At 31.1% G+C, this 25707-nt stretch overlaps 1 protein-coding gene across 1 annotated transcript in view; it reads left to right on the top strand.

Moving 5' to 3' along the window:
- LOC135949922 (repetin-like) overlaps positions 1-24665 on the top strand; it is a 97721-nt gene extending 73056 nt beyond the window's left edge. Inside the window, exons 3-4 of the mRNA XM_065499383.1 lie at positions 23803-24282; positions 24355-24665. Coding sequence (XP_065355455.1) covers positions 23803-24282; positions 24355-24665 — 791 coding nt within the window. The remainder of the gene's footprint in view (positions 1-23802; positions 24283-24354) is intronic.
- Positions 24666-25707: the final 1042 nt, after the last annotated feature.

The raw sequence follows: 25707 nt of genomic DNA, 5'->3' as shown, positions 1-25707 counted from the left end.
TGGCTATAGAGTGAACAAAATTATTAACTAGAGCATCGTAAAAAGCACAAGTGTGCAATACAATAGATAATGGAATTAAGTAAGAGAAAAGTCAAATTGCAAATCCGGATGTTGGGCACATAAAATGAATATTTTAAAATTGCAAAATTTAAATTTAGTAAAAGGATTAAGAATTTGCCACTGATAGTTTTAGAGTTTTAAATTGTTTGTGTCAGCATTAATTTTTTATGAATTACTCAATAAAAATTTAATCGATAACTAAGAAAATTGGTGTAAATTTAGGAAAATATGCTTTATAATCACTCATGTATTTCACCAACAACGTTTTTTTTATAAAATATTTAGTAACTTATAAAAGGAATCCCTGGATTCATTAAAGCGAAATATCTCATCACTGATGTCAACTATATGAAGTATCTGATGGCGTATACTTAATATTTGAGAATTTTCTAACAATAATAATACTCATACGTACCCTTACCCATGACACATTGCAGTTATTTACATGACTCTAGAAAAACACAACTTTAAATCTTAAACCAATAATCAAATGTTAAGTTATAATGCCAAGAAAATGATAAACATTTGTTGCTAATTAGTTAAGAAAATATTTGTTTACACAATTAAATAAGAGCATTTTCCTAAGAAAAATTTTATAAGATGTTTTTTTTTTTGTAAAAGGATTTTCAACGCTAATAAGGATTTACATGTTGATTGTAATAAAAATGTGTTTCTATCCCTATAAAAGGCATCACATTACATTTTACTCATAGTATGTGCAAATGATAGTAAGACTATATATAGATATATTCTTAAGAATGCTGCATAAATTCTGAAATATAAACAAACATATGAAACTTTCAACTTATGGTATGTAAAACAGGTAAAATTAGTTGTTTACCAGCAAACAACAAGAAAATATAAAGATATACATGCTAGAGAATATTTACTTTCCACCAGTAGCTAACTAGTTGTGTATGTTTGTATGTAAGTAAAGTATAATTTTTGCAAAACCCATACAAGTTTTAGTTTTTATAGCTTGTATTACTCATATGAAAATGTTGAGAAGTTGTTATTGTTGTTGTTGCTGCTGTTGCCAGAAACCCTGGTTACCATTAATCTAAAACCTAAAATATGTAAAGTGTTGAAAATTTCTGCAGTTTACACTTTTAAAGGATAGTGTATGTATGCATGTATATTAGGTTGGCACCGTTTGTATGGAGGAAAAATAAGGTGTCAAAGTTCCCATCTAGAATTAAAGTTTATTTTAATTGTGGCGACCTTTTCTTAAAATGTTAGTTCTGGGTGGTGTATTGGGTGAACAAGACAAAAGGATAATTTAGTTCTTTTTGAAGGTTTTATGAATTTTTAGAAATTTTCTCCAAAATTATTTATAAAATATCATGTGTATGTTCTTTAAGAGGCGTTTTCCAAGCTGTATCGTAAATTTTGGTGTAAATTCAAAAATATTCGAACTTTTGTAATTTTTGAAAAAATTTAATGTTTTTTTTTTTAAATTTTGACTTGGAATTGAGAAGTTGTCAGCCGTACGTTTTTATTTGAGAACGACGTTGAATCATTAGAACCCAAAGGGGGTAGTAGATCGTTCGTTAAAACACTGATATTTGTGCTAGTGACAAATTTCTGACCAGCAATTTTATCTTACTAGGTGCTGTTAGCTGTTAACAACAGGGCCATTAAAAGTAGCAGATAGCTATTGGATCAGTACTCAGGAAACTTTGACTACTATTGGCTAGGAGCTTTTGAAGCCAGAGATCATATATCGGATTGGATTACCAAACCGGATGCTGCTGCTGCAGAGACAAAATATAGTTGGGCATGGTTACTGTAACCATTTCAATATTGTTACAAGTTTTTTTAACTATATTATAGTTACAGTAATAGTGTTTATAAAAAACCGACTTTTTCAAAAACCGGTTTGTCGGTTAACCGAAAATTGGCCTTTTTTAGAAAACCGGTTTTTCGGTTAACCGACATCGAAAAAACCGGTTAAACCGGTTAACCGACATATATGTGTAAAAAACATAAAATGTCCAATAAAGTATATACAGCTTTAAAAGTTGTAGTTTTTAGTAGTCAGGAATGGTTAATATTAAATAACTATAAATATACAAAAGTGCTAAGTCCATTTTATTTAGTAAAAATTTCAAAATTATTATCTCAGTCAAATGGTATTGAGTATATATATATTACTAAATATATATATTTGATAATTTTAAAATTTATTATCACCTCGACTTTCTGATATGAAACAGAAAATGTTACAAGTCCCAAAAAGGACCTATAAAATGCAAACGCACTTCTTCTTAGCTGTGATTATTTATGATTATAAATCATACTTTGTACATTAATCTAACGAAATGAATAATAAAATATAATTTTAAGAACAAAACACTCTAATGAAGTCAAATTTAATGATTGGTAAAATCATCACTAAATTTATAATGAATCGTTATTATGATTTAGTTTAACTTCTAGAATTATGCGGAATTTAATTTTTAATAGTTTCATTATATGAAATTTATTCTGAAAAAGTTTTTAAGTAAACTCATCGTCCTCTACTATTTAGAATCAATGTAATTCTTAAAAATATTAATCTAAAGAGGACTGTATTGTAAATCAGCAGTTTAGGTTTAGGTTATATATGGTTGCCACAAACATATATATGTTTACTGTAATCATATATATGGTTGATACAATCATGTGAATCATAAATTAGCCATATTATTGTTACCACAATCATGTAAATAGTTACTGTGACTATAATATTGTTAAAAATCTTGTAACACTATATAATTGGTTACAGTAACCATGGCCAATTATATTTTTTCTCTGCGTGTTCCTACGATGGCAGGGATTAGAGAGCCCGAGCTCTCGAAAATCACACGGTGATAGACGCATTGTTTGTATCCAGTGATAAGAGCACCATATGTTGGGCCGCCACAATAATGTTAGACACACTGTCTGAACTGGCTGATATGAACACCAACGATAAGTGATTTCAACAAGACGGCCATATTGCCATATGGGATATTCTGAACAAGAAATTTCTGGGCATGTTCATCTCATGTGGAGGTGATATGAACTGGCTACTGATATCTTGCGATTTGGCTTTTTATTGTGGGGTGTTCTTAAGTGGCAGGTCTATGCAAATAAGCCACAAACTACAGCGGCCCTCAAAGCCACATTTCCAGTGTCATCGTTCAAATTCAGCCTAATTTATGCACCAGTGTGATGGGAAGCGGACATTTGTAAAAGGTTATATTTACAGGGCAACGATAGGCCTTTTAAATTAATAAGGAATGTCGATGATATTAGACACACATATGGATACCGAAATAAAAGAATTGCTCATCTTTTGAGGCCAAAAATGAATCAAGCCAATATTGGATACTCTGTTCCAAAGTGAAGCGTATCCCAAATAGAGCATTCTGAAGCTATCGAAAGAAATAGTAGTAATAAGGTAGATGAGGCAAAACTTCCCAAACACTAATATTTATAAAATTATTCTAAATAATTTTTAACAAGGTATTGCAACATGTGGTCGAGCGTTGTCATGATTGAATAGTACAGTTCCATGTCTGGCTGCATATTCTGCGCGTTTTTCAGTCAATGTTCGCTTCAAACAAATCTGCTGCTATCGGTGCAGGTTCCCTGTGATGGTTTGGAAAGATTTCAGCAGTTAAAAATAGACCCTTTTGCTCCCACCAAATAAAGATAATTATTTTGGCGCCATTGATATTTCGCTTTGCTGTCGATTTGTCTGGTTGGTCGGATGTCACAGGCGATCTCCCACTCTTCCGGTTATTGTAATGGATACATTTCTCATCGCAAACATTCAAAATCGTCTTTCAATTTGTATGATACCCAATTTCCCTGATTTTGGATGAATCCTGCTGCACGAAAATGTTTTGAAATTGCTGCTTAAGTAGCCCACAATGATGTTGTATGCTCCTGGTGAGTTTTACAACAATCTTCATGGAGTAGTGCCTTCAATACTTGGTCTTCAAACTTTTTGGCTGGCATAAACCGTTTGCTTATTCATACTAACGTTTTATCCAGATGCTATCTGACCACATTAGAAAATAATGTAATTTTTGATCCTTGAATCCAGCTCACCAAAGATTGATTCTAGGACACAAATTTTGAGAAAAAATTTCTTAGAATAAATTGCACTTTTATTTGAGTTGGGAACATCCGCAACATTTTTTTTGTTTCCACCCTAATGTATATGTGTTTAGGGAAAATATGTGTGTGTGTGTGTATTTTATTTAAGTAATAAGAGGTTTCCTGTGTTACCCAATATTATTAGATTGTGCTAGTGTAAACTGCTGTGTGTTTATGAGTGTATATTTTCCTAGTATCTAGCAGTGTGCATTTTGTACTTCATGGTTTTTGGTTGCTAACTTGGAGCATTTCATCGCCAAAGTTAAGTATACATTTTAGTTGTACAAATATCGCAGAAAGTTTAACAAAAACAAAGATTAGGAATACACTAGAGCAAAACTAAGGGTTTTAATAGTGAAAGTGTGTTCAAAATAAATTTCAAAAGGCAAAGAAATTTTTAAAAATCTTTAAACAATTGTCAAACTTAACTATTCTACTTTTTTTTTCTTAACAAATCTTTGGCAACCAATTTAATAATGTAGCTGAGAGACACCAAAATTTCTCTCAATGTAAAATTTACGCTGTGTTTACATTTATGTGCTGGCTTGTCTTTAAGAAACAGCGAATTGCAAAAGCGCAAGTTAAACCAAAATTACCACAAAATAATAAAAGTCTTAAATTATATTCGCACTTGTAATGAATTAAGCTGTTTATATTTAAGTATTTTATATTTAGTTTACATGCATAATATTAGTTTTAACAACTATTTACGAAATAAAAGTTAAACAGCAAGTCTCGGATAAATCAAAATATAGCCATAACAGAAAATATAGACATTAATTAAATGTAATTATTAAAAACAAAAACCAAAGTGGCTTTATTGTTTCTCTAAATATTAATAAATATTTGTTAGTATTTGAACTAATATTGGAATTGCTTCTACTTCAAACGAGATAAATTTTACTTGTAGTTTAAAATGTCCAATGTCCTGATGATTGCTTTAAAGCTTATGCAGTAGTAAAAGAATATGTTCATCGTCTGCATTGTTTGATAAAAGTAGATCAATGACTGATACAATGCAGGGTATACTCTAGCGAAAAATGGAAGCGAATTAAAAAAAAAATAATATTTCCACTTTTGAATTACTAAAACTTAAAGATGAGAAAATTAGGAACCTATGATTTGGATTCACAGGTTTTTTCATATGGTTTACAGATGTGTCACTAATTATTTCATTTCGAAAGCCAAACGAAATACAAGCCATTTGTAACGAATAATTCGAATAAGAGATTTTAATTTGTTCGAATAATTCGATCACACGTTTAAAATTAATCAGATTATTCGAATAATTAAAATTTTTTAAAGAAATAAAGAATGAAGTTTTGATGTCGGTTTTTTAATATTTTATTGTTAAAAAAAGCAAAAAATAACGTTGAAGTTAACAATTCAAGTATTGACAATGTTAAAAACATTCGAAAATAAAGTCCTTCATTAAATTTTCAACAGAAATATTCTGATCAGATTAACTCCCGAAAAATCTACAAAACAATTGACTAGCAACCCCATTAGTTTCCGTTTTGGAGCTATGCTTTAAAAAATATGAACTAGTTGGATATGATCCTGAATTCAGATACAATATAAACGTATTAAGAACTTTATTATGTCGTTTATTAATTCAGGTTTAAAATTGAGTAACTAATTCTTTAGTAAATTAATTATTCACTATTTCTAAATTATTTGTAAGAAATTATATTATACATCAAGATCTATCAACGTTGCCGAATCTTTGCTTACAAAAGTGGTCTTGGGGAATTACACAATAAAGAGAATCTGTCCAAAGTTTGATATCATTGTCAGTGAACGTGGCTAATTTGAAGTCAGGCTGTGCATGATTGACGCTTTTACAAATACGCAACAAGTTGAGTTTTAGACAACATCTGTCGGAGATTAGGGCTATGATACAAAACATGAATGATTCCCTTAATCGGGACCTTGTGACAATCTCAGAATGGGGTTGCTTTCAACGCTCGCAAAACACATACTCCCATGTAGGTGTCGCACAGTGGTCCAAATGCTAAATCTAGCCGGAAAAAAGTCTTTTGAAAAGCCGTATCAACATGAAACTTTATCTGTTTATATATTTCATCAATATAAACATACTGAGAAAAAAAAAATTTTTTTTGGGCTTGAATGTGTGTGATTGTATGTGCATTTTTTCTTTGTCGGTTTGTTTGAAGCCAATAGGCGGCGAAACGGCTGGACCGATTTTCCTGAAATTTTCACACCGTCTTTCCGTATATATGGAATGAGTTAAGGGCTACCTTTTATTAAAATATTTGAAGTGGGCGAAATGCCACGCCAACCTTAAAAATAAAAATACAACTCCTTGCTTATAATGGACATGTTAAACTCTAAATGAAATAAAAATAGTTTAGGCAAAAAAGCTACATATACAGTGGTGGCCACCAATTTAAGACAAATACTTGAATTTTTTTCATCAACTGAATTTTAAGTGCGATAGAGCCAAAATAAAAGGACCTCTAAGGGTATGAAATTTATTATTAATGTTTCTAGTTTCTCAAAAATGTTTGGAAAAATCGGTAAAACATATATGGACAAAGATATGTGGAAATACGTTGACCCACCTCAGCGAACATCCGCTGTTAATAACATGATATGACCGAAAATAATGGAACTAAAAACACGAAATTTGGTCCGAATATTTTATAATAATAAAAATATAATGATATAAATGTGAGAAAATATGTTTATTTAAAAAAAAATTTTTTTGGTCAAGTTGTAGATGTCGGTGTTCATGGTGAATATGTATGAATTGACACAGTCGAATAAAACACACTTGTGTGCTAAAACAGTCCTCATGCATACATATTTGTGGAAATATTTGAAAAAATAATTGACAATCACGTGGAATTTAGAAAACAATTTTTGTCTTAAATTCGTGGCCACCACTGTATATAGATGACGACAACATAAAAACTAAAACTTAACTCCGATAAATTACCATTTGAAATTCTAATAGAATATGGACATTGAACAAAAATTGCACATTTAAAACACACATTTACATAAGTGCAATTATTTTCTAAACAAAACATATTTTATGAAAAATTTAAACAGTTTCTTTTACTCTTTCTTTTGTTATATTAATTACACCAACAAATTTCTTTCTAATTGTTCTTATTATTTTTTGCCGACACATTCACTTGCACTATTAAATGTCACTTGATATATTAATTTTTTAGCAAAGAAACAATTACTTATATTTAAAGTAATATATCAATGCTTGTGTAGCTATTTCAAGAAAAAACAAGTAAGAGACCTATATTCGTCTGTGCCGAATCTTATATACCCTTCACCATATTATAGTTTAAAATAAATTTTTTTAAATATTTTTAGGTAAACAAAATTAAATTTTTTTTTTAATTGTTTTTAAAAATTTTTTTTTTCGAAGTTGTTTTTTAATTTTTTTTAAAAAAAGTTGTTTTCAAATTTTTTTTTTGGAAAAAAAATTTATGATAAAAAAACTTTTTTGATGAAAAAAAAAATTCGGGTCAAAAAATATTTTTCCCGATTTTGACCCATTGTAGGTCCAACTTACTATAGCCTTATCTACATCGTTGCAATGGACTTTGAAATATCTATCATTAGATATCCATATTGTCTATATTAATGACTTAGTAATCTATATATAGATCAAAAATAGGTCAAAAATCGAGGTTGTTCCGGTTTTTTGCTCATATCTCCGTTATTTATGGATTGATTTTGCTGATTTCAGCAAACTTCTCGAAAGTATGTCTGACAGAATTGTTGAAGATTTGGATCCCGAAGATATCTGGGGTCTTCAGAAAATTGATTTCAAATAACAGACGGACATACAGACAGACGGATATGGCTTAATCGACTCCGCTATCTATAAGGACACTTGTCAACATATTACCATACAAAAAATTTGATTTAGAAATATTTATAAAAATGACTTTATTCCGGCTTTATTGAGATTTTGGACCACAGTGTGTCGGTGCTTCCCGACCGCGTACCGGAGAGGGCGAAGGTGATTAGTGGTGACAGTAGGTTCTCCAACTCTATTGATTAAACATTTTTAATAAGTATGACAACAGTAACATCAAAGCAACTAAAGGCTCCAGGTGAAAATAGAACATTCTAGTTTTGTCCGCTAGACAATTCATGAAACAACTACAAGATGACACTGAATATATGAATTATATCACCGTGTTAAAGTAATTAGTTATATTTTATCTAAAGCGATATTTTTGTTGGGAACATTTTCTGGGATATTGTTTGTTAGGATAATGTTTTTCAATGTCAAGGGTACACATTTGTTTTGATTTATTATAAACAATTGATATGAACTACAGGGCTACCAACAGGAAATCTAATAGTATCAAAGTTATTATAATATTATCATAAGTGACATAATTTGGTGGCAGCAAATCACTTCTGAATATTATTAATATAACATAAATTAATTAATTTGAAACACTTGCACACAATAAGCTCTACAGGTGGGATTTCTAAACTTTCTTTGGCCTTTCAACTTCTAATGGAGGGATGGACTGAGAATTAAGGCAACAAAGAGAAATAATAAATACAATTTATAAATATTTTTTTAATTCTTCAGCAAGATAGCAGCTAAAAAAGAAACTAATAAAGTACATATTTAGAAAGCTTTGTTGATTTTCTCCTAAATCTTGTAGGAAAATAATTGTTTCTAGTTAGGACCATTTCATATATTTTAAAAATTTCTCTCCAACCCTCGTTTTAACAACAAAATAATGTTGGTCATAAATAGCATACAGCAACAGCAACAACAACAAGTACTCTTATTATCATTGTAGGGCTTAATTTGTTAGTCTTATGGCTCTTTGTTTCTTTGTGATACGGTTCATTGAATTATAAACGGCTCATTTCATTTCTTTATGTTGTTCAAACTCAGACTCAGAGCGAGGGATAGAGAGAGAGAGAGCTTCGTGTACCCTTACAACAAAACAAGCAATGCACGTGTATGATGAAGATGATGTTGTACGTGTGCCGGAGGCCTCTTGTTGTTCATCATTTGTCCTCCCTTCTAACATTTGTTTATACATCCGGTGTTGGCGGGAGGTTTAAAGGAGTGCAGTTTTCACGCAAATAAAATTAGAATGATATTTTAAAACTAGATACAATATTATAATAAATAATAGAAAGTTTAAGGTAAGACTGAGCGGCCCACGCACACACCCTTTTCTTTAGTTGGATTTTCCAAAAAAATTAATGCCTACTGAACTATATTTACTAAAACTCTCCCTTTATAATTTGGTAGATATAGAAAACTTTTATGGTGGTTTCCCATATGAACTTTTTTTTTCTCTTAAACGAGAACTCAGGGGATGACCCCTACTCATGGAAAGCATTGTGTTGGAACTAGAAAAATATGTTATGGGAGGGAGGAAGGAAGGAGTAGTGTTTGTGGACATTCGATTTGACTTTCCACAGTACGGCAAAATATATGTTCTTGATGAAAAACGTGTAATGCGTAAAAATATGCGGGTATCAAGAACAAGTTCCCTAATTTCATCAGAACACATTCCATTGTGGTACCGATAGAACAGTGAAAAGCTGACCACATTGCGTCGCTCAGTGGCATAATAATAGTAGCATATTTGAAGTCGTTGGACAATTTCCCCATGATTTTTTGATATTTTGTTACCCTAGGTTAGGTTAGGTTCCATGGGCAGCTGCTCCTCAAAGCAGCTCACTTGGGTCCATTCAAAACTGATCCCATTGTGATACCCATGGGGTAGACAGCAGGGTATTTACAATACTTCCGTTGACTCCTAATTAAACCAACCAGATTCCCGGATGAAGGAGTAGATTCGTCTGAGATTCATCCTTGATAGCTCCTCCAAGCATGATAGGAATGGAAGTCCGAGGATGCGTTCCCTCATGTTTGTCAGAGCCGGGCATTGGCAGAAAAGGTGATACACCGTATCTTCCTCTTCTTCATTATGGCAGCTTCTACAATAATCATTGTACCGTAGGCCCATTCTTCTAGCATGTGTCCCGATTAAACAGTGTCCTGTAATAAAGGAGACAATTAGCCTTATTTGCTCACGACGGTAATCTATAAGTAGATTCGTCCTGCAGGCATCATATACGGGCCAAATCGACCTCGCTGTAGCACAGGAAGATTCATTAGTCCACCTGTTTTGTACAGTCTCATATAGTTTCCGCTGAACAGCCAACTTGCATTTGGCAAGGGAAATATCAGAAAAGGGATCGATCGCCTCATCACTCATCATCGCACCCCTTTTGGCCAAATCATCTGCTATACAATTACCCTGATTTCCATCGTGTCCAGGGACCCATATAAGCATTATCCTAGAATGCCTCGCTATCTCATTTGGGGATACCCGGCATTCCTCGGTTAACCTAGATGTCGTAAAGACACCCGATATTCCGTTAACGGCAGCCTTGCTGTCAGTAAATATACATATATCACCAGATATTCGATAATACCTCAGCCAGTTGGATGCACGTTTAATGGCAGTAATTTCCGCCTGAAGAGCAGTACAGAAGTTAGGTAGCCTAAAGTAGGATTTTATCCCAAAGTTTTCAATATAGAAACCTCCACCTACCCTATTTCCCCTATTAGAGCCATCAGTGTATATCCGTATGACATCAGCAGGGGGAAGAGTCCACGCTGCCATAAATCCCTATTCGGGATCATGATATGGAAATGCCTATCGAAAAAAGGTTTTGCGATGCAGTAATCGACATTACCATGTATGTGCCCATAGTAGTTCAGTATTTTGTTATCCTAATGTCACCAATAATCACCTTTGCCCTCTCCTGTACGCAGTCGAGAAGCTCCAAAATATACTTTGAAGCACCGGTCCATTCATGGGAGTTGTATTTCATTTGGGATGTAAGTGGTGTAAATAGTGAGGAGATCGGATGGTGTGAAAACCGAGGAACATGAATGCTTCTTCGACTCTTTAAAAATATGTTTAGATCAGCGGACACCACATTGTATTCTCATGCCCAGCACACCAAGAGCGTCCAATACCCATAAATGCTGATGAAGCAACATAGTCTGCCGTTCGTTTTTGTATCAAAATGTACCACTGAATCTTGCGAGCATTGAAAGCGACCCTATTCGCATGATACCATTCAGAGATTGTTAGAAAGCCCAGATCAAGGGAATCATTCATGGTTGTTCTCATCCCCAATCTCGGACAGCCTTGTTGTATAACTGAATGAATATGGATGGCAAATGTTGCTGTCATCTGCAAAAGAATAGATAGGATTCGTAGTTTGACTTAGAAGATCGTTTAGAAAAATAAGAATTAGAGTAGGAGAAAGTTTGTGGTCTTGCGATACCCCTGAATTTATCATGAACTCATTTGATGAGATCCCATCTATAACAACTCATATAGTGAGATCTCTGAGAATGCTCGATATAAATCGTGAAACTTATTATGAGTTGTCAACTTTCATTATTTGTATCAGTTTTTTCTTTTAAATATGTTGGCAATTCAACATTATAAAAAAAAATTTAAAATCCTTTTGTGACCAAGAACGAATCAAGCCATTTACTCTGTTCTGAAGTGAAGCGTATACCAGAGAGTGCCTTGTATATCGATCTAAACAAATAGTTGTAGGAAGAGGCCAGGTCACTCAGCTTCAATCCATTTGGTACCCAATTTGGATAAATACTGCTGCTTGCAAACTTTTTGAAACTACTGAAATTGCTCCCAATGACTTCTTGAGTTTGAAAACAATCTTCATGGAGTAATGCCTCCAATGCTTGGTCTTTAAATTTTTTTGGCTGGCCTGGGCGATCTTTGTCTTCCGTATCAAAATCGCCATTTCTGAACCGCACAAACCATAATAAATATTTTAACATAAGCTGATAGTTCCGAGAGATTTTAATTTCACTTAAGCAAAAGCTGTAAGCCAACAACATTTTTTTGAGAAACATGTTTAATGCGAACAGTTTTAACATGCCTAAATATCGACATATAGAACTACAAAAAGGCGTACTGGTCAAATTCTCCTCATATATTCAAAGTTTTTCTCAGAAATGTTCTATAGTTGGTGTCGTACTTATGATTTCCTCATATTTCATTCCCCAACACTTAATTTCTTTTAAATACCTCCTTTATATATAACATTTTAACATTAAAATAACAACTTTAGTTCAGTTTCTTAAAACAATTAATTCCTTTAATATCAGCCTAGGGGACATATATTGACTTTCAAAGTTACCACTTTTTTCTTTCTCCTCCATTACCTCTTACACTCACTTACATTTGGCAACGGTGCGGATGTGTCGTTTTCAACGTTCAACAATCATTTTTCAATAAACAAACAATTTAAAGGCTGTAGTTTGTCTAAGTAAAATACATATATATGTATGTATATCTTTTTTTACTTTTATAAAATAAAAAATAAAACGCCAACAAATTCTTAGAAAAATCTGAACAAGTTTTCTTGCCAAAGCAGAGCAGCAGCGGCAAGCAACATGAACAAGTTTAAGTTTATGGCTTGTTGAGCTTTTTATTCTATGAGTATAAGGGTTGTGATATCTCTTCTTAAACAACAACAACAATAACAGCAACAAAATCCTGTGCACATACTTAAGTTCTTCTCTTCTATAACTATGTACTATGTGTTTGTGTGTAAAAGTATTTGCTAAATTGTTTGCTTGTTTGTAAAACAGGACTATAAGATGAGGTTTCCTGTTTGTTTTTTTGTTGCTATAGCTTTTATTTACGGATATTTAAAGTGTGTCATCTTTATTTTAAGAACTTTTTTCTTGTTGTTGCTGCCAGCCAACCTTGTTTATGATGAGAGGCAAAAAAAGTTTTCTTTCCGTTTTATTTTTATTTTTTTAAATTTCTATTTTATTTCTTTGTTATTCAATGTTTAACTTGTCGATTAGAGAGATTTTTATACACAACTTCATGCATTGTTAATGTGGCTGGCATGTTGTTGGTTGGGTCTATAGATTTGTTTATTGTTAACAAATATTTATTGGTTGTGTTGCTTTGAGTACGAGGTTGACCTTGTTAAACATGAATCCGTTTAATATACATAAATTATTTTTTAAGTCTGTGATTATCTCAATGAAAGTAGGAGAAAATACTTTTGAGACAATTAACCCTTTAGCTAGCTGAATTGTTAGGGAATGCAAAACTTTTAGTTAATTCAAATTAATTGATTTAAGTGATTAAAAAGAAAAAAGTAAAAGTTTGTCATAAAATACGAAAATTTTGTTCAACTAGAGCTTTAATTATCGAGAAGAAACCAAAAAAAAGAGTTTTTGAACCATTACTCTTCTGAAGTCGACAATACTGGGTATACATGTTTTCCATGGCCATACACAATTTACGAATCATTAACCAGCAACTTAGTTGAATATCTACTAATTTTATGTTTCTCAGAGGATTTAGAAACTGAGGCCTTTCGAATGGTACACAGAGAAAACAGATTCGCGGTAGCATTCGAATTTGTTGCCAATCGAATGATTCTTCCTCAGAAGGGGTAATAAAAGTTTGGTTGATTCAACCGAAATTCTTTACCAACTGACTATCTATTGATAGAGCCGAAAAATTTTATGTGAGCAACCGAATCATTCGATTGGCGGCAAATTTGGTTGCTACTACTAAGCTGGTTTCTCTGTGTATATATACTTTTTAAACAGCATTGACAAATCTGTGTTTATTATTCAAACATTTTTCAAAATAAAGATTCTTGTCGCACTCGACAAATCCTACTTAGAGAAAACTGATTCGTAGTATCAACCGAATTTATTGGCAATTTGTTTTCTCTAAGTACGAGAAAACTAGAATCACTTCTCAGGTAATTCTACTTCATTCTATTTTGTATCACTGTGTAATTGATTGGTTTTTGATTGAGAATATTCTCCAGGTCTTGCATTGAGCTTGTTTTATAGAGTTTGTATTTTTAAGTAACCATCTCAAGTAATGTCAATTCATACAAACTTTATAGCAATTTCTATAATTAAAAGTAATTTTCCTACCACAACATTATACCAACATAATATGAAATATTGGCATACTTTCGTCACATGTACAATAGAAACTGTTCCTGCTAAAATAATTGTAAAAAAATTCCCACATAAATACATGCATCCAAATTAGCATGATAATTTCAACCGAAAAGTAAATAAACTCACAAAAGTTTATTTTTCAGGAATTAAAATGAAAAAATAAAATAGAGAACAGAAAACTACGTAGGTATGAGGAAAACTTTCTTCCTCAGCTTAATTAATGAGAAACTTTTATTTCAATTTGAGCGATTTTACACCCATCTTATATAAAATTTAAACTTTGAAAATCGATCAAAGACAAATCAAAGTGAACTTTGAATTTTTGAACCACTTAAGATTTTGTATGACCATCACATATCTGTATACCAAGTTAGACTAGACGATAGTGTGCTTGACTATCAATCTGGGGGTTGAGGGTTCGATTCCCGCCAGAGACTCTGGGTGTATCTGCAGACAAGCAAAATGATTCGCAGTTTGTGTTTGTTTTGAAAAAAAAAACAAATTTCGAACATGTAAAGTCCAGTTTTTGTGTCTTCCATTCTGTGAAATTTGTTTCATTTTTTATGATTTTCAGCTACAAAAGTTGAAAATGTGCGCGAAATTGAAGCCATTTGTCGAAGCAGTTGAAATGCTTCAATGTTAATGCATATTTAATTGTACAATTTATTGTGCAATATCAACAAATTTATGTAAAAACAATTAAGAAAGTATGTTCTGGCTTGACCTACACTAAGTAAAAGAGCAAAAACATTTTTCTTTTAAAATTTCAATAATGTATATTTTTGAGTGATTTTCGGAAGTGGGCCTTATACTGCTTATACGGCAGCTATGACCAATTATGGACCGATCACCAAGAAATTATGTCGTGTGATTTATGTCTATATGAAAGTTAATTTTTAAGCGATTTATGCACGTTAAAGTGATTTTCGGATGCGGGTCTATATGGGAGCTATGACTAATTATGGACGGATCGTGACAAAATTTGTTGACATGAAAAATGTTAATATAAAACTTATTTGTAGCGGAATTTGTGGAGATACATATATAAATTAAACATTTATGACCGATAAAGTGCAATTTCGGAAGGACATTTGTATGGGAGCTAGGTGAAATAATGGACCGATCAGCCAGTTTCATTAGGCTTGGTCCTTGGGCCGAGGAAATAATTTGTACAAAATTTAATCGAAATATCTTCAAAATTGCGACCTGTACTCTGCGCACAAGGTCTACATGGACAGCCAGCCAGACGGACGGACGGACGTACATCGTTTAATCGACTCAGAAAGTGATTCTAAGTCGATCGGTATACTATATACAAATTTAAACATTTCTAACCCTTTGTCGGCCGACGGTACTATAAGTACCATAACAATAATAAGCTTACAAAATGAAAACAAATTATATTTTGACCCTTTTTGCCCAAAATTACTTTGAAGTACACTATCATCTTTGGAATAACATATTTTGTTTGCGTATTTGCTAACTCACTTACCCAGAATAACGGTGAATTATTTCATGTTCTCATTGTGGTGTTTATGTATGTTGCAATGACAAAAAAATTCTGTGTCGTAAAATACCAATTTAAACAAAAAACTATAAAAAAAACTTTATTGAGTTATGCTGACCCAACAGTATCAGGTCCCTTTCGAATCTTTGCAGCTCCATTTCGGTTCCTTGTAGGTCCCCCATAAAGTTAAAATTTTATAAATAACTTCATGAAGTCCTTATTTTCAATATTTCATAAAAAAAAAATTTTTCAACGATTTAAAGCATTGGTCTCCAGCACTACGCCCGCGGGCACCGTCTATTGTTGTGAGAGTTTGGTTAACAATGATTTAAAGCCTTGGTCAACAAGGGGTTAATTCATTATTTAACCGATTTGAAATTTTTAAAGGACATTAAAAAAGTACGAACGAGGTATTTCCAAGTATATATACTTTCACTATTCTATTAATACAAATATGTATAGATTTTTACTTTTGCCTATATCTCAGAAATTTGAGGGTGTATTGGAACTTTTAAACCCGGTTTTGTAATACAGCTAAACCTGTAATACATACAACCTGCACTAGGTCATTCGCCAAGTTATTGCAAAAAAACCTTTTTTGTCGCGCCATGTAATATTTATTAAAATATTCATTTCAATTATGAATTTATTTTTTCAGTGTATATTTTAATTTAATTACCTAGAAAAGAAAAATTTTTTTGCTCTTTTACTTAGTGTAGGGGTATTATTTGGTCGGGCTTGACCGACCATACTTTCTTACTTGTTTTTATCTATATCTGGATTACTAAGTCATGAATATATATAATATGGATATATACATAGTAATTTGGACCTACAATGGGTCAAAATTGGAACAAATATTTTTAAGCTGAATTATTTTTCACCCAAAAAAATTTTGTCTTACAATTTTTTTCATTAAAAAATTAAAAAAAAAAAAAATTATTATCTAAAAATATTTAATATTTTTAATATTTATAATTTTATAAAATTATAATTTAATATTTTATTTTAAAGTATAATTTAGTGAAGATAAGATTCGAAACATACTTGTTTGACATAAATTTGTTGATATTTCATAATAAATTACGTAATGATTTTGTTAAAATATTTCTGTATAACAGCCCTATTATGAGCAAGATGAATCAACAAATCTGAAACATAAAAAATATCATGAAATATACAATAACTAAAACTTTTCTAATTTTGTAGCTGAAAATTATAAAAAAATACAAAATTTTCTAATCCAAAATTTCAAAAATTTTTGAACATTATTCAAGCCAAAAAATAAATAATTTGAAATAAATCATACTATTTATGAAATTATTTATAAATGTTATGAATTAAATCAAAGAAATCAAATCATGTTATTTATGTTGAAACATTTTACTGTGTATATGAATTATGAACGAATATTTGGGGGATTCAAACGGTCTGCTATGAAGTTATATTATCACAATGTTCTAATATACATATTATTAGAGTTTAAACAAATTGTTGTTGTGCTTCAAACAACATTTGTGCGTAGGTTATATAGAAAACTATTAGATAATTATTTTTCTTATACACCAACCATTTAAAAAATCAATGTTGATTTTTTTCAAAAATTCATACATAATAGAATGACTTTTAGATACAAAAACATTTTAACATTTAAATTAATAAAATTGTTATTGTGTCGACAAAACAAATATATTTTGTGACAAAACAAACATCCATACTTAAATATTTATTTATAAAAGTAAAACAAAATACAAAAAATACTCTTCTACATAAAAACATGTGTACAAATCTTTACATTCTAAAAAAGAATAGTAAAAAAATTGACAAATCTCTGTTACATTTTCATCATCATTATGCTTGGGAAACATCATCATTATTAATAATATTTGCATACAAACTTTAGAGTTGCCTTTTTTGTAAATTGTTTTAAAAAATATTTTTTATTCTTTATTTCCTGGAATATTTCTTTTTGTTTTTTTATGTAAATATTTAATTTTTTTTTACCTTTCTTCTCCGAGCACCTATATAAACGGATGAATGACTAAGTGGAAAGGAAGGATAAATGGTTGTGTACAAATGGTTGAGTGGGTGTTGGATTCTTTTTCATAAATGTTTAGATTTCTCAAAGTCAACATTAGATTTGTGCGTAAATATAAAAAAAATGTATATATACATTTTATTTATACTTTCAACAGATACATTTACTTGTTTAATATCTATCTGCTTTCACCTACACATGGACGTACGTACTTTAATGTATTTTAATAAGTTGTATTATTTTATTTTATATTTATGTAGCTCTCAGTTTGTTTTGCCTTTAGGTGTAACAGGGAAAAGGTACACAATTTGATAGAAAAATATTTTTCTTGCATTTTAACATTTTTCTTAGCTTTCTGTCTTTGTTTATTCTTTTTCTTATAAATATTAAATGAAATTTTAAAGTTGTTTTGAAATGTTCGGGTAAATAAAACTGGGAAATATTTTTGATGCAGACCAATGACGTCTAAACTAAGTTTTTAGCAGGAGATAAATGTTAAAAATTATGGAAGAAATTATGCAGATACTGAAAAAACCTAATCACGATAATTGGAAATTTCTGTATGTTTTTATTAAAATAAAACCAGTAAGTGTGCTTCTATTCGGCTGTGACGAATTTTATATACCCCTCATCAAAGTATACTTTATGATAATTAAAAACCTGTGCCGAATCTTATATAAAATTTTAAATATTTTTAGGTAAACAAAATAATTTTTTTTCCAAAGTTTGAATTGTTTTTAAAATTAAATTTTTTTTTTTTATTTTTTAAATTTTTTTTTAATATTTAGAAAAAAAAATCGGGTTAAAAAACATTTTTTCCGATTTTGACCCATGGTAGGTCTAACTTATGGTCTTATATACGTCGTTGCAAATTTCTTTCAAATATCTATAATTAGATATACATATTGTCTATATTAATGACTTAATAATCCAGATACAGTGGTGGCCAGGTAATTAAGACAAACATTTTTGGCTAAATTCAATGAGATTCTCAATTAGTTTCCATTATATTTCCACAAATATGTGTGTATGAGGACTGTTTTAACACACAAGTGTGTTTTATTCAACTGTGTCTATTCATACATATTCACCACGAACAGATAAGATTTTTCTACAACTTGACCAACAATTTTTTTTTAAATAAACATATTTCTAATTATTTCATTATATTTTTATTATTATAAAATATTCGGACCAAATTTCGTATTTTTAGTTCCATTAGTTTCGGTCATATCATGTTATTAACAGCGGATGTTCGCTGAGGTGGGTCAACGTATTTCCACATATCACATCCATATATGTTGTACCGATTTTTCCAAATTCCAAATAAATTTCATACCCTTAGGTCCTTTTGTTTTGGCTCTATCGCACTAAAAATTCAGTTCAAGTATTTGTCTTAAATAGCTGGCCACCACTGTATATGTAGGTCAAAAATAATTCAAAAATCGAGGTTGTCCTGTTTTTTTCCTTATATCTCAGCCATTTGTAAACTGATTTTCTCGATTAATACCCTTTCACAAAGGTGAAGGGTATAAAAAGGTTGTGATAAAAATTTTGGTAAAACAAAATATTGTTGACAAAAAAATAGTTAAAAAAATGATCGTGAAAAAAAATTTATGTTGGATAAAAATTTAGTTAGTCGCTATTTTTTTTCATATATTTGATAAGTGATAACCTACATATGTAAGATAACCTACTTTTGAAAATATGTCAGATATTATCTTTTCTAAATCATTTATTTTCAACTGTTTTTCGGACAAAATGGTCACCAAAAAAAAGTAAGTGAAAAAATAAAAACCTTTCAAACAAATCCAATATGGACTTTAAAAAAAATAGCAAAAGATCTGAAGATTCCTCGTCACACTGTTCCAAAAGCCATTAAACAGTATAAGGAAGACTTGAACATATATAGCAAACCTGGATCAGCAAGAAAAAAGGTCTAATAGATATTGATAAGGCAAAAGAATTCGACCAACTCTTTCGAAGAGCACCGAACTATTCTATTAGAAAAGCAGCTCGTAATGTTAAATGCTCTGATTCTTTTGTGATCAGAGCCAAGTCGTATAAAGTTCAGAAACTTTCTGATTTCAATGCGGTAAACTATTTGAAGCAAAAGAACGAGAGAAAAAAATTGTGTACCACGGTATGCAAATTCACCCAACTGTCCAGAACTTCGGCCTGTGGAAGAGTATTGGGTTCTTACAAAAAAAAGAATTAAAGAACGCAGGAAAGATATCCCAGGACATATCGGATTTGTGCAACCTCGCCCAATAATGTAACGGAAGTAACTATAAAATCGTTAATGGGAGGATTTTAAGAAAACGTGGATAAATTTATAAATACCGAGTAATATGACAATATTTTAATGTTAATAAATTTGTACAATATTTGAATAAACTAACGTATGTATTTTTGAGAATTTTTATATTGAACGGGTTGTTTTGTTTAACGTAATACAAGTATATGTTTTTTCTGGCTCAGTGATATTATCTTTTCTTACATTCCCTACTACAATTGGTTGTTTTTTTTTGCCGACTCGAATTTTAATTTCAGTTGTGTTTTCGTAATATTAATTTCTATTTCTCAATTTTGAACTATTTTTTATTCTCAATATTAATTTGTTATTCTGAATTTTCTTAATAAAATTTTCTGTGTACCATGTTTTAAGTAACTAGGAACTGGTAAGGTTCGTTGCTTTATCTAACATTTTTATTTCGTTCCTGTATATTCAAGTATATGAAATCAAAATTGTGAAATTTTAGGGATGAAAAAGGCTATCAAGGTGGAGGAGTTCTTAATTTAGAAGATTTGGCTATTTTGGACAATATTTTTATTTTATGAAGATTATTAAACAATGTCTATATATTTACTTGCAATTTTTAAAAATACACCAATTAACCCTCACCATGATATTTATGAAATTTTACTTAGAAAATTACACTTGTTGCCTAATCCCTGCTCACGGCCCCTGAAGGTTGCTTGGTAAATTAAAAAAATCTTTTATTATTTTGCAATTCTCATCATGTTTGCATTCCATTCTTTATGACCTTTTGTAATGCACATACTTAAGTAGGAATATGAATTGATATAAAGGGAAGTGTAGTTGTAGTTTTTGTTGCCAACAAAAGGCTTAATAAAGTATTTATTTCTACTATTTCTGTTCTCTATTTATGTGCATGTGAGTGGTATTACGTGTTGAATATTATAAAAAGTATTTCCTTGTTTAATTTATGCTATTGTTAGCATAATTAGTTAGAGAGATGCTATAATTTCAAAATAAAAACGATAATTTTTGCATTCTTTACATAAAGCTGATACACCTAGAGTAAAAATATAGTTGTACATGTTTACTCTAAACATTTCAATATTTTTACAATTTTTTTAACAATATTATAGTCACCGTAATTATTTATATGATTGTGATAACTACAATATGGTCAAGTTTAGATTCACATGATTGTCGCAATCATATATATGATTGTAGTAAATAAATATATGTTTTATGGCAATCATGTTCATGATTATATTATCATAATATGTTTTTCCCAGATTATGATATACAAAGCCGAGAACAACATAATATGGTACATCCTTCATTATAAAAATGGTTATCACAAACATGTACTTTTTAAAATATATGATTGCTACAATCATGTGAATCCTAACTTTATTATATTATGATTACCGCAATCATATACATAATTACGGTGACAATAATATTGTTTAAAAACTTTTGAAAACGATGAAATGGTTAAAGAAAACTTGTACAAGTATGTTTATCTCTGCGTGTAGATAATGTTGTGGATTAGAAGACGTGACTGGGAATGTGTTGTACAGCAAATAATTTAACAATTGTATTTCAATTGGCTACGATGAGAAGTGAAAGTAGATTGGGAAATACTTTGTATACTTATTGTATTACAAAAATCTATTAATATTTAATTATCAAATGGTATATTAATCTATAATGCATTGAGATCAGAGTTTAAGAGTATGTTACTGTAAAAGCAATTCTTCAACATTATTAGAATCATATTATTTGAACTGCCATTACTTAATATGACAAATCCTTCATACATATTTGAGACAAACTATGCACATATTTTCAGCTTTTTTTATTACAAAATACAATAGAAATAAAGCAAAAAAATTCACATAATAAACTAAACTACAGACAAACATGTACATATACAAGTATTTATTTATATTGAATCAATAAAATAAATGAAATTTTACAATTTATAAAAAAATGTTTTATATATTGTATTTTTTCCTTCTCTACTTCTGTTTGAATTACAAGCACTTTGCTGTGGATTGGTGACATCTTTGTTATAGTATGTATCCCAAGGATACTGCAGCAGCTACAACAGTAGCAATTTGTTAAGAGCTGCAACAAAAAAAATTGTTTTATAGATTTCAATATTTTATGCTTCTTATCGCTGCAAATGCAATACAAATTTGTAAAATAAATTCAGAAAATTTATAAAACAACAAATAATCGATAATAAAACTGTAAGAGAATTATGAATTGCAAAAATGGCAGACGAAGGGCAAGAGCAGCTTAAACCCCTGCTACTTGCAGCAAGCTTGATAAAGAATAACAATATTGTGACTATGTTATTTTCTATATAAAAAACAACTAAAGGAATAGAGACACAAATATTTTATAAGCTTAATAAATTTAAAGTAAAGTAAAATAAACACAACAGGAGACTTGTGAATAAAAATGTTCAAATACCTTATATCAATAAGGGAAACGGATGTGACACAGACATATTTTTAAAAGATTTCAAAAACGTAATAAACCGGAATGGAGACTAAATATTATTATATACAAGCTGATTTAAAGAAATTTAAAAAGAATTACGGATAAGAGAACGTGAGTATCAAGCACTTAATTATTTATTTTATAAGAATAGTTATGTTGAATTAAGTTTCCAAATCATTAGATTAACTGCAAAATTATTATTAAGAGTATTATTTTTATTTATTTTCATTTTAGTTGAACTAAAATGATACAGTTGATATATAAATCATATTTCGTATTAAGTCATTTTACTTATATATTTCAAATTGGTTTCCTGTGTTAAATAAACACTTTATTGCAGTAGTTTGTGTTAAAAAACAGTTTACCTACAATTTATTTTGTTAATCGAACACACGGATTTCTATAGAAAAATTATCGTAGCTGAGTTTTCCATAGAAAATACATGGGCATTTTTTTTATAGAAGACTGACTGATCGTTTTCTATCAGTCACGAAATTATGTCCATAGTAAATTGCGGTCAGTCGTGGAAATCTGTCTATCGGGGATTTCTATCGATGTGAAATTCTGTCCATTGTGGATTTTAGTCAGTCAAGGAAATCGATTGGTTTCAGATTTCTATAGGTCGTATAATTTGATTATTAATGGAATTTCTTTCATTTGAATGCCTACAAGTCAGATAATTCTAATCAGTTGTGGAATGATGACCATTGGAGATTTCTATCAGATTCTAATTTAGAAGACAACGTTTTCTGTAAGAATCTGAACGCTGACAAATATTTCTATAGGAAACTGATAACAAACAAATATATCTATGTATAAGAAATTGATTGCAGACATAAATTTCTATAGAAAACTAATCGCAGACAAATTTTTCTATAGAAAACTAATCGCAAGTAAAGATTTTTATGGAACATTAATAGCTGCTTAATATGGAACACTATTTGTTGACTAAGTTTATAGTAGCAATGATCGCTGATTATAATTTCAGTAGAAAACTGATTGTCAAAAAAAAATTTTCTACAGAAAATTTATTGAGAGAAATATTTACAAGACAGAAAGCTGATTTCAGACTATGTTTTCTGTAGAAAGCTGACCGCAGACAATGTTTGCTATAGAAAACTTATCTCTGACAAAGTTTTCTACAGAAAATTTATTTTTAATTCAGATGCTGTTTAAGTTTTCTACAGAAAATTTATCACTGTTTAAGTTTTCTATAGAAAAGTGATCGCTATTTAAGTTTGAATTTCCCACCTCTCAAACTGAAGGTCAAACTGAAGGTCAAACTCAACGTCAAACTCAACGTCAAAGTCAAGGTCAAACTCAAGGTCAAACTCAAGGTCAAAGTCAAGGTCAAACTGAACGTCAAACTCAAGGCCAAACTCAAGGTCAAACTGAAGGTCAAACTCAACGTCAAACTCAACGCCAAAGTCAAGGTCAAACTCAAGGTCAAACTCAAGGCCAAACTCAAGGTCAAAGTCAAGGTCAAACTCAAGGTCAAACTCAAGGCCAAACTCAAGGTCAAACTGAAGGTCAAACTCAAGGTCAAACTCAAGGCCAAACTGAAAGTCAAACTCGAGGTCAAAGTCAAGGTCAAACTGAAGGTCAAACTCAAGGCCAAACTCAAGGTCAAACTGAAGGTCAAACTCAACATCAAAGTCAAGGTCAAACTCAAGGTCAAACTCAACATCAAAGTCAAGGTCAAACTCAAGGTCAAACTCAAGGTCAAACTCAAGGTCAAACTCAAGGTCAAACTGAAGCTCAAACTCAAGGTCAAACTCAAGGCCAAACTCAAGGTCAAACTGAAGGTCAAACTCAAGGCCAAACTCAAGGTCAAACTGAAGGTCAAACTCAAGGTCAAACTCAAGGCCAAACTCAAGGTCAAACTGAAGGTCAAAGTCAAGGTCAAACTGAAGGTCAAACTCAAGGTCAAACTGAAGGTCAAACTCAACGTAGAAGTCAAGGTCAAACTCAAGGTCAAACTGAAGGTCAAACTCAAGGTCAGATGCAAGGTCAAACTCAAGGTCAAACTCAAGGCCAAACTCAAGGTCAAACTGAAGGTCAAACTCAACGTGAAAGTCAAGGTCAAACTCAAGGTCAAACTCAAGGGCAAACTCAAGGTCAAACTTAAGGTCAAACTCAAGGTCAAACAGAAGGTCAAACTCAAGGTCAAAGTCAAGGTCAAAGTCAAGGTCAAACTGAAGGTCAAACTCAAGGTCAAACTCAAGGTCAAGTCAAATGATTTGAGGAACTCTTTGGAACCGTACTCTTTGGAAAAACAGTGGCTGGTGAATCGGCGCCAAAGAACGCCAACGTTTGTTCAGTTTTTTCAGATGCTTCAAAAGTGTAAACAATCTATGGCGAATATTGTGCCAACTTATTTGGTACATTTAATGATGATTTCTTTTTGACTAGGACAATGCAATAGTGCAAACGTGTGCAGTTTCCATGGCAAAATCCATAAACTGGGCTACGAATTGCTCCTTCACCCTCGCTATTCTTTGGATTTAGCCCCGAGTGACTATAAATGGATCGGCGAAAGTAGATTTCACTCCAACGATGAAATTATCTCACTAACAAATACTTATTTTGATGACCTCGACAAATCTTATTTTTTGGAAAAAGTGACTAGGGCTCGAAGGATACAATGTTGAAAAATAAAATGATTTTTTATCCAAAAACTTGTGTTTCATTCAAAATGTGTCAGATTTATTCACATTTATATACATAAACCTGTTGTTGCAATACCCTTTTATATAATTCTTACAATCTTTTTTTGTTGCACATACCTCTAGTTAGTGCGATTATTTTCCTTGTTGTCTCTGCCGTTGTTGCACGATAATACTGTTACCTCATCTACAGCGCTCACTTTTCCCAGTTGAGGGTTTGGCTGTGAGTATTTGAATTTTTTTTTATTTTTTTTTGATGAGTTGCCATGATGACAATGATGATTTGAACGACGACAAGAACATCGACAATGCGTTGTCGCAACGTAGATACTTGTACATAGGATAGGTACGAAACTGTTATTGATAAAAATGATGGCATGGCGTCAATGACGATTACGTTGATGTTGCCAGTGTCATTATCGCAGTTGCAGATGACGATGATGTTGCTGTTGTTGTAGTTGAAGTTGATACAAGTATAATGTTAAGTAATTTGGTTAGTTTTAG

Source organism: Calliphora vicina, chromosome 2 (genome assembly GCF_958450345.1).
Source record: "Calliphora vicina chromosome 2, idCalVici1.1, whole genome shotgun sequence".
In the NCBI taxonomy this organism is placed as follows: Eukaryota; Metazoa; Arthropoda; class Insecta; order Diptera; family Calliphoridae; genus Calliphora; species Calliphora vicina.
Note: the sequence above shows the minus strand (reverse complement) of the source record. Positions and strands in the feature narration are given on the sequence as shown.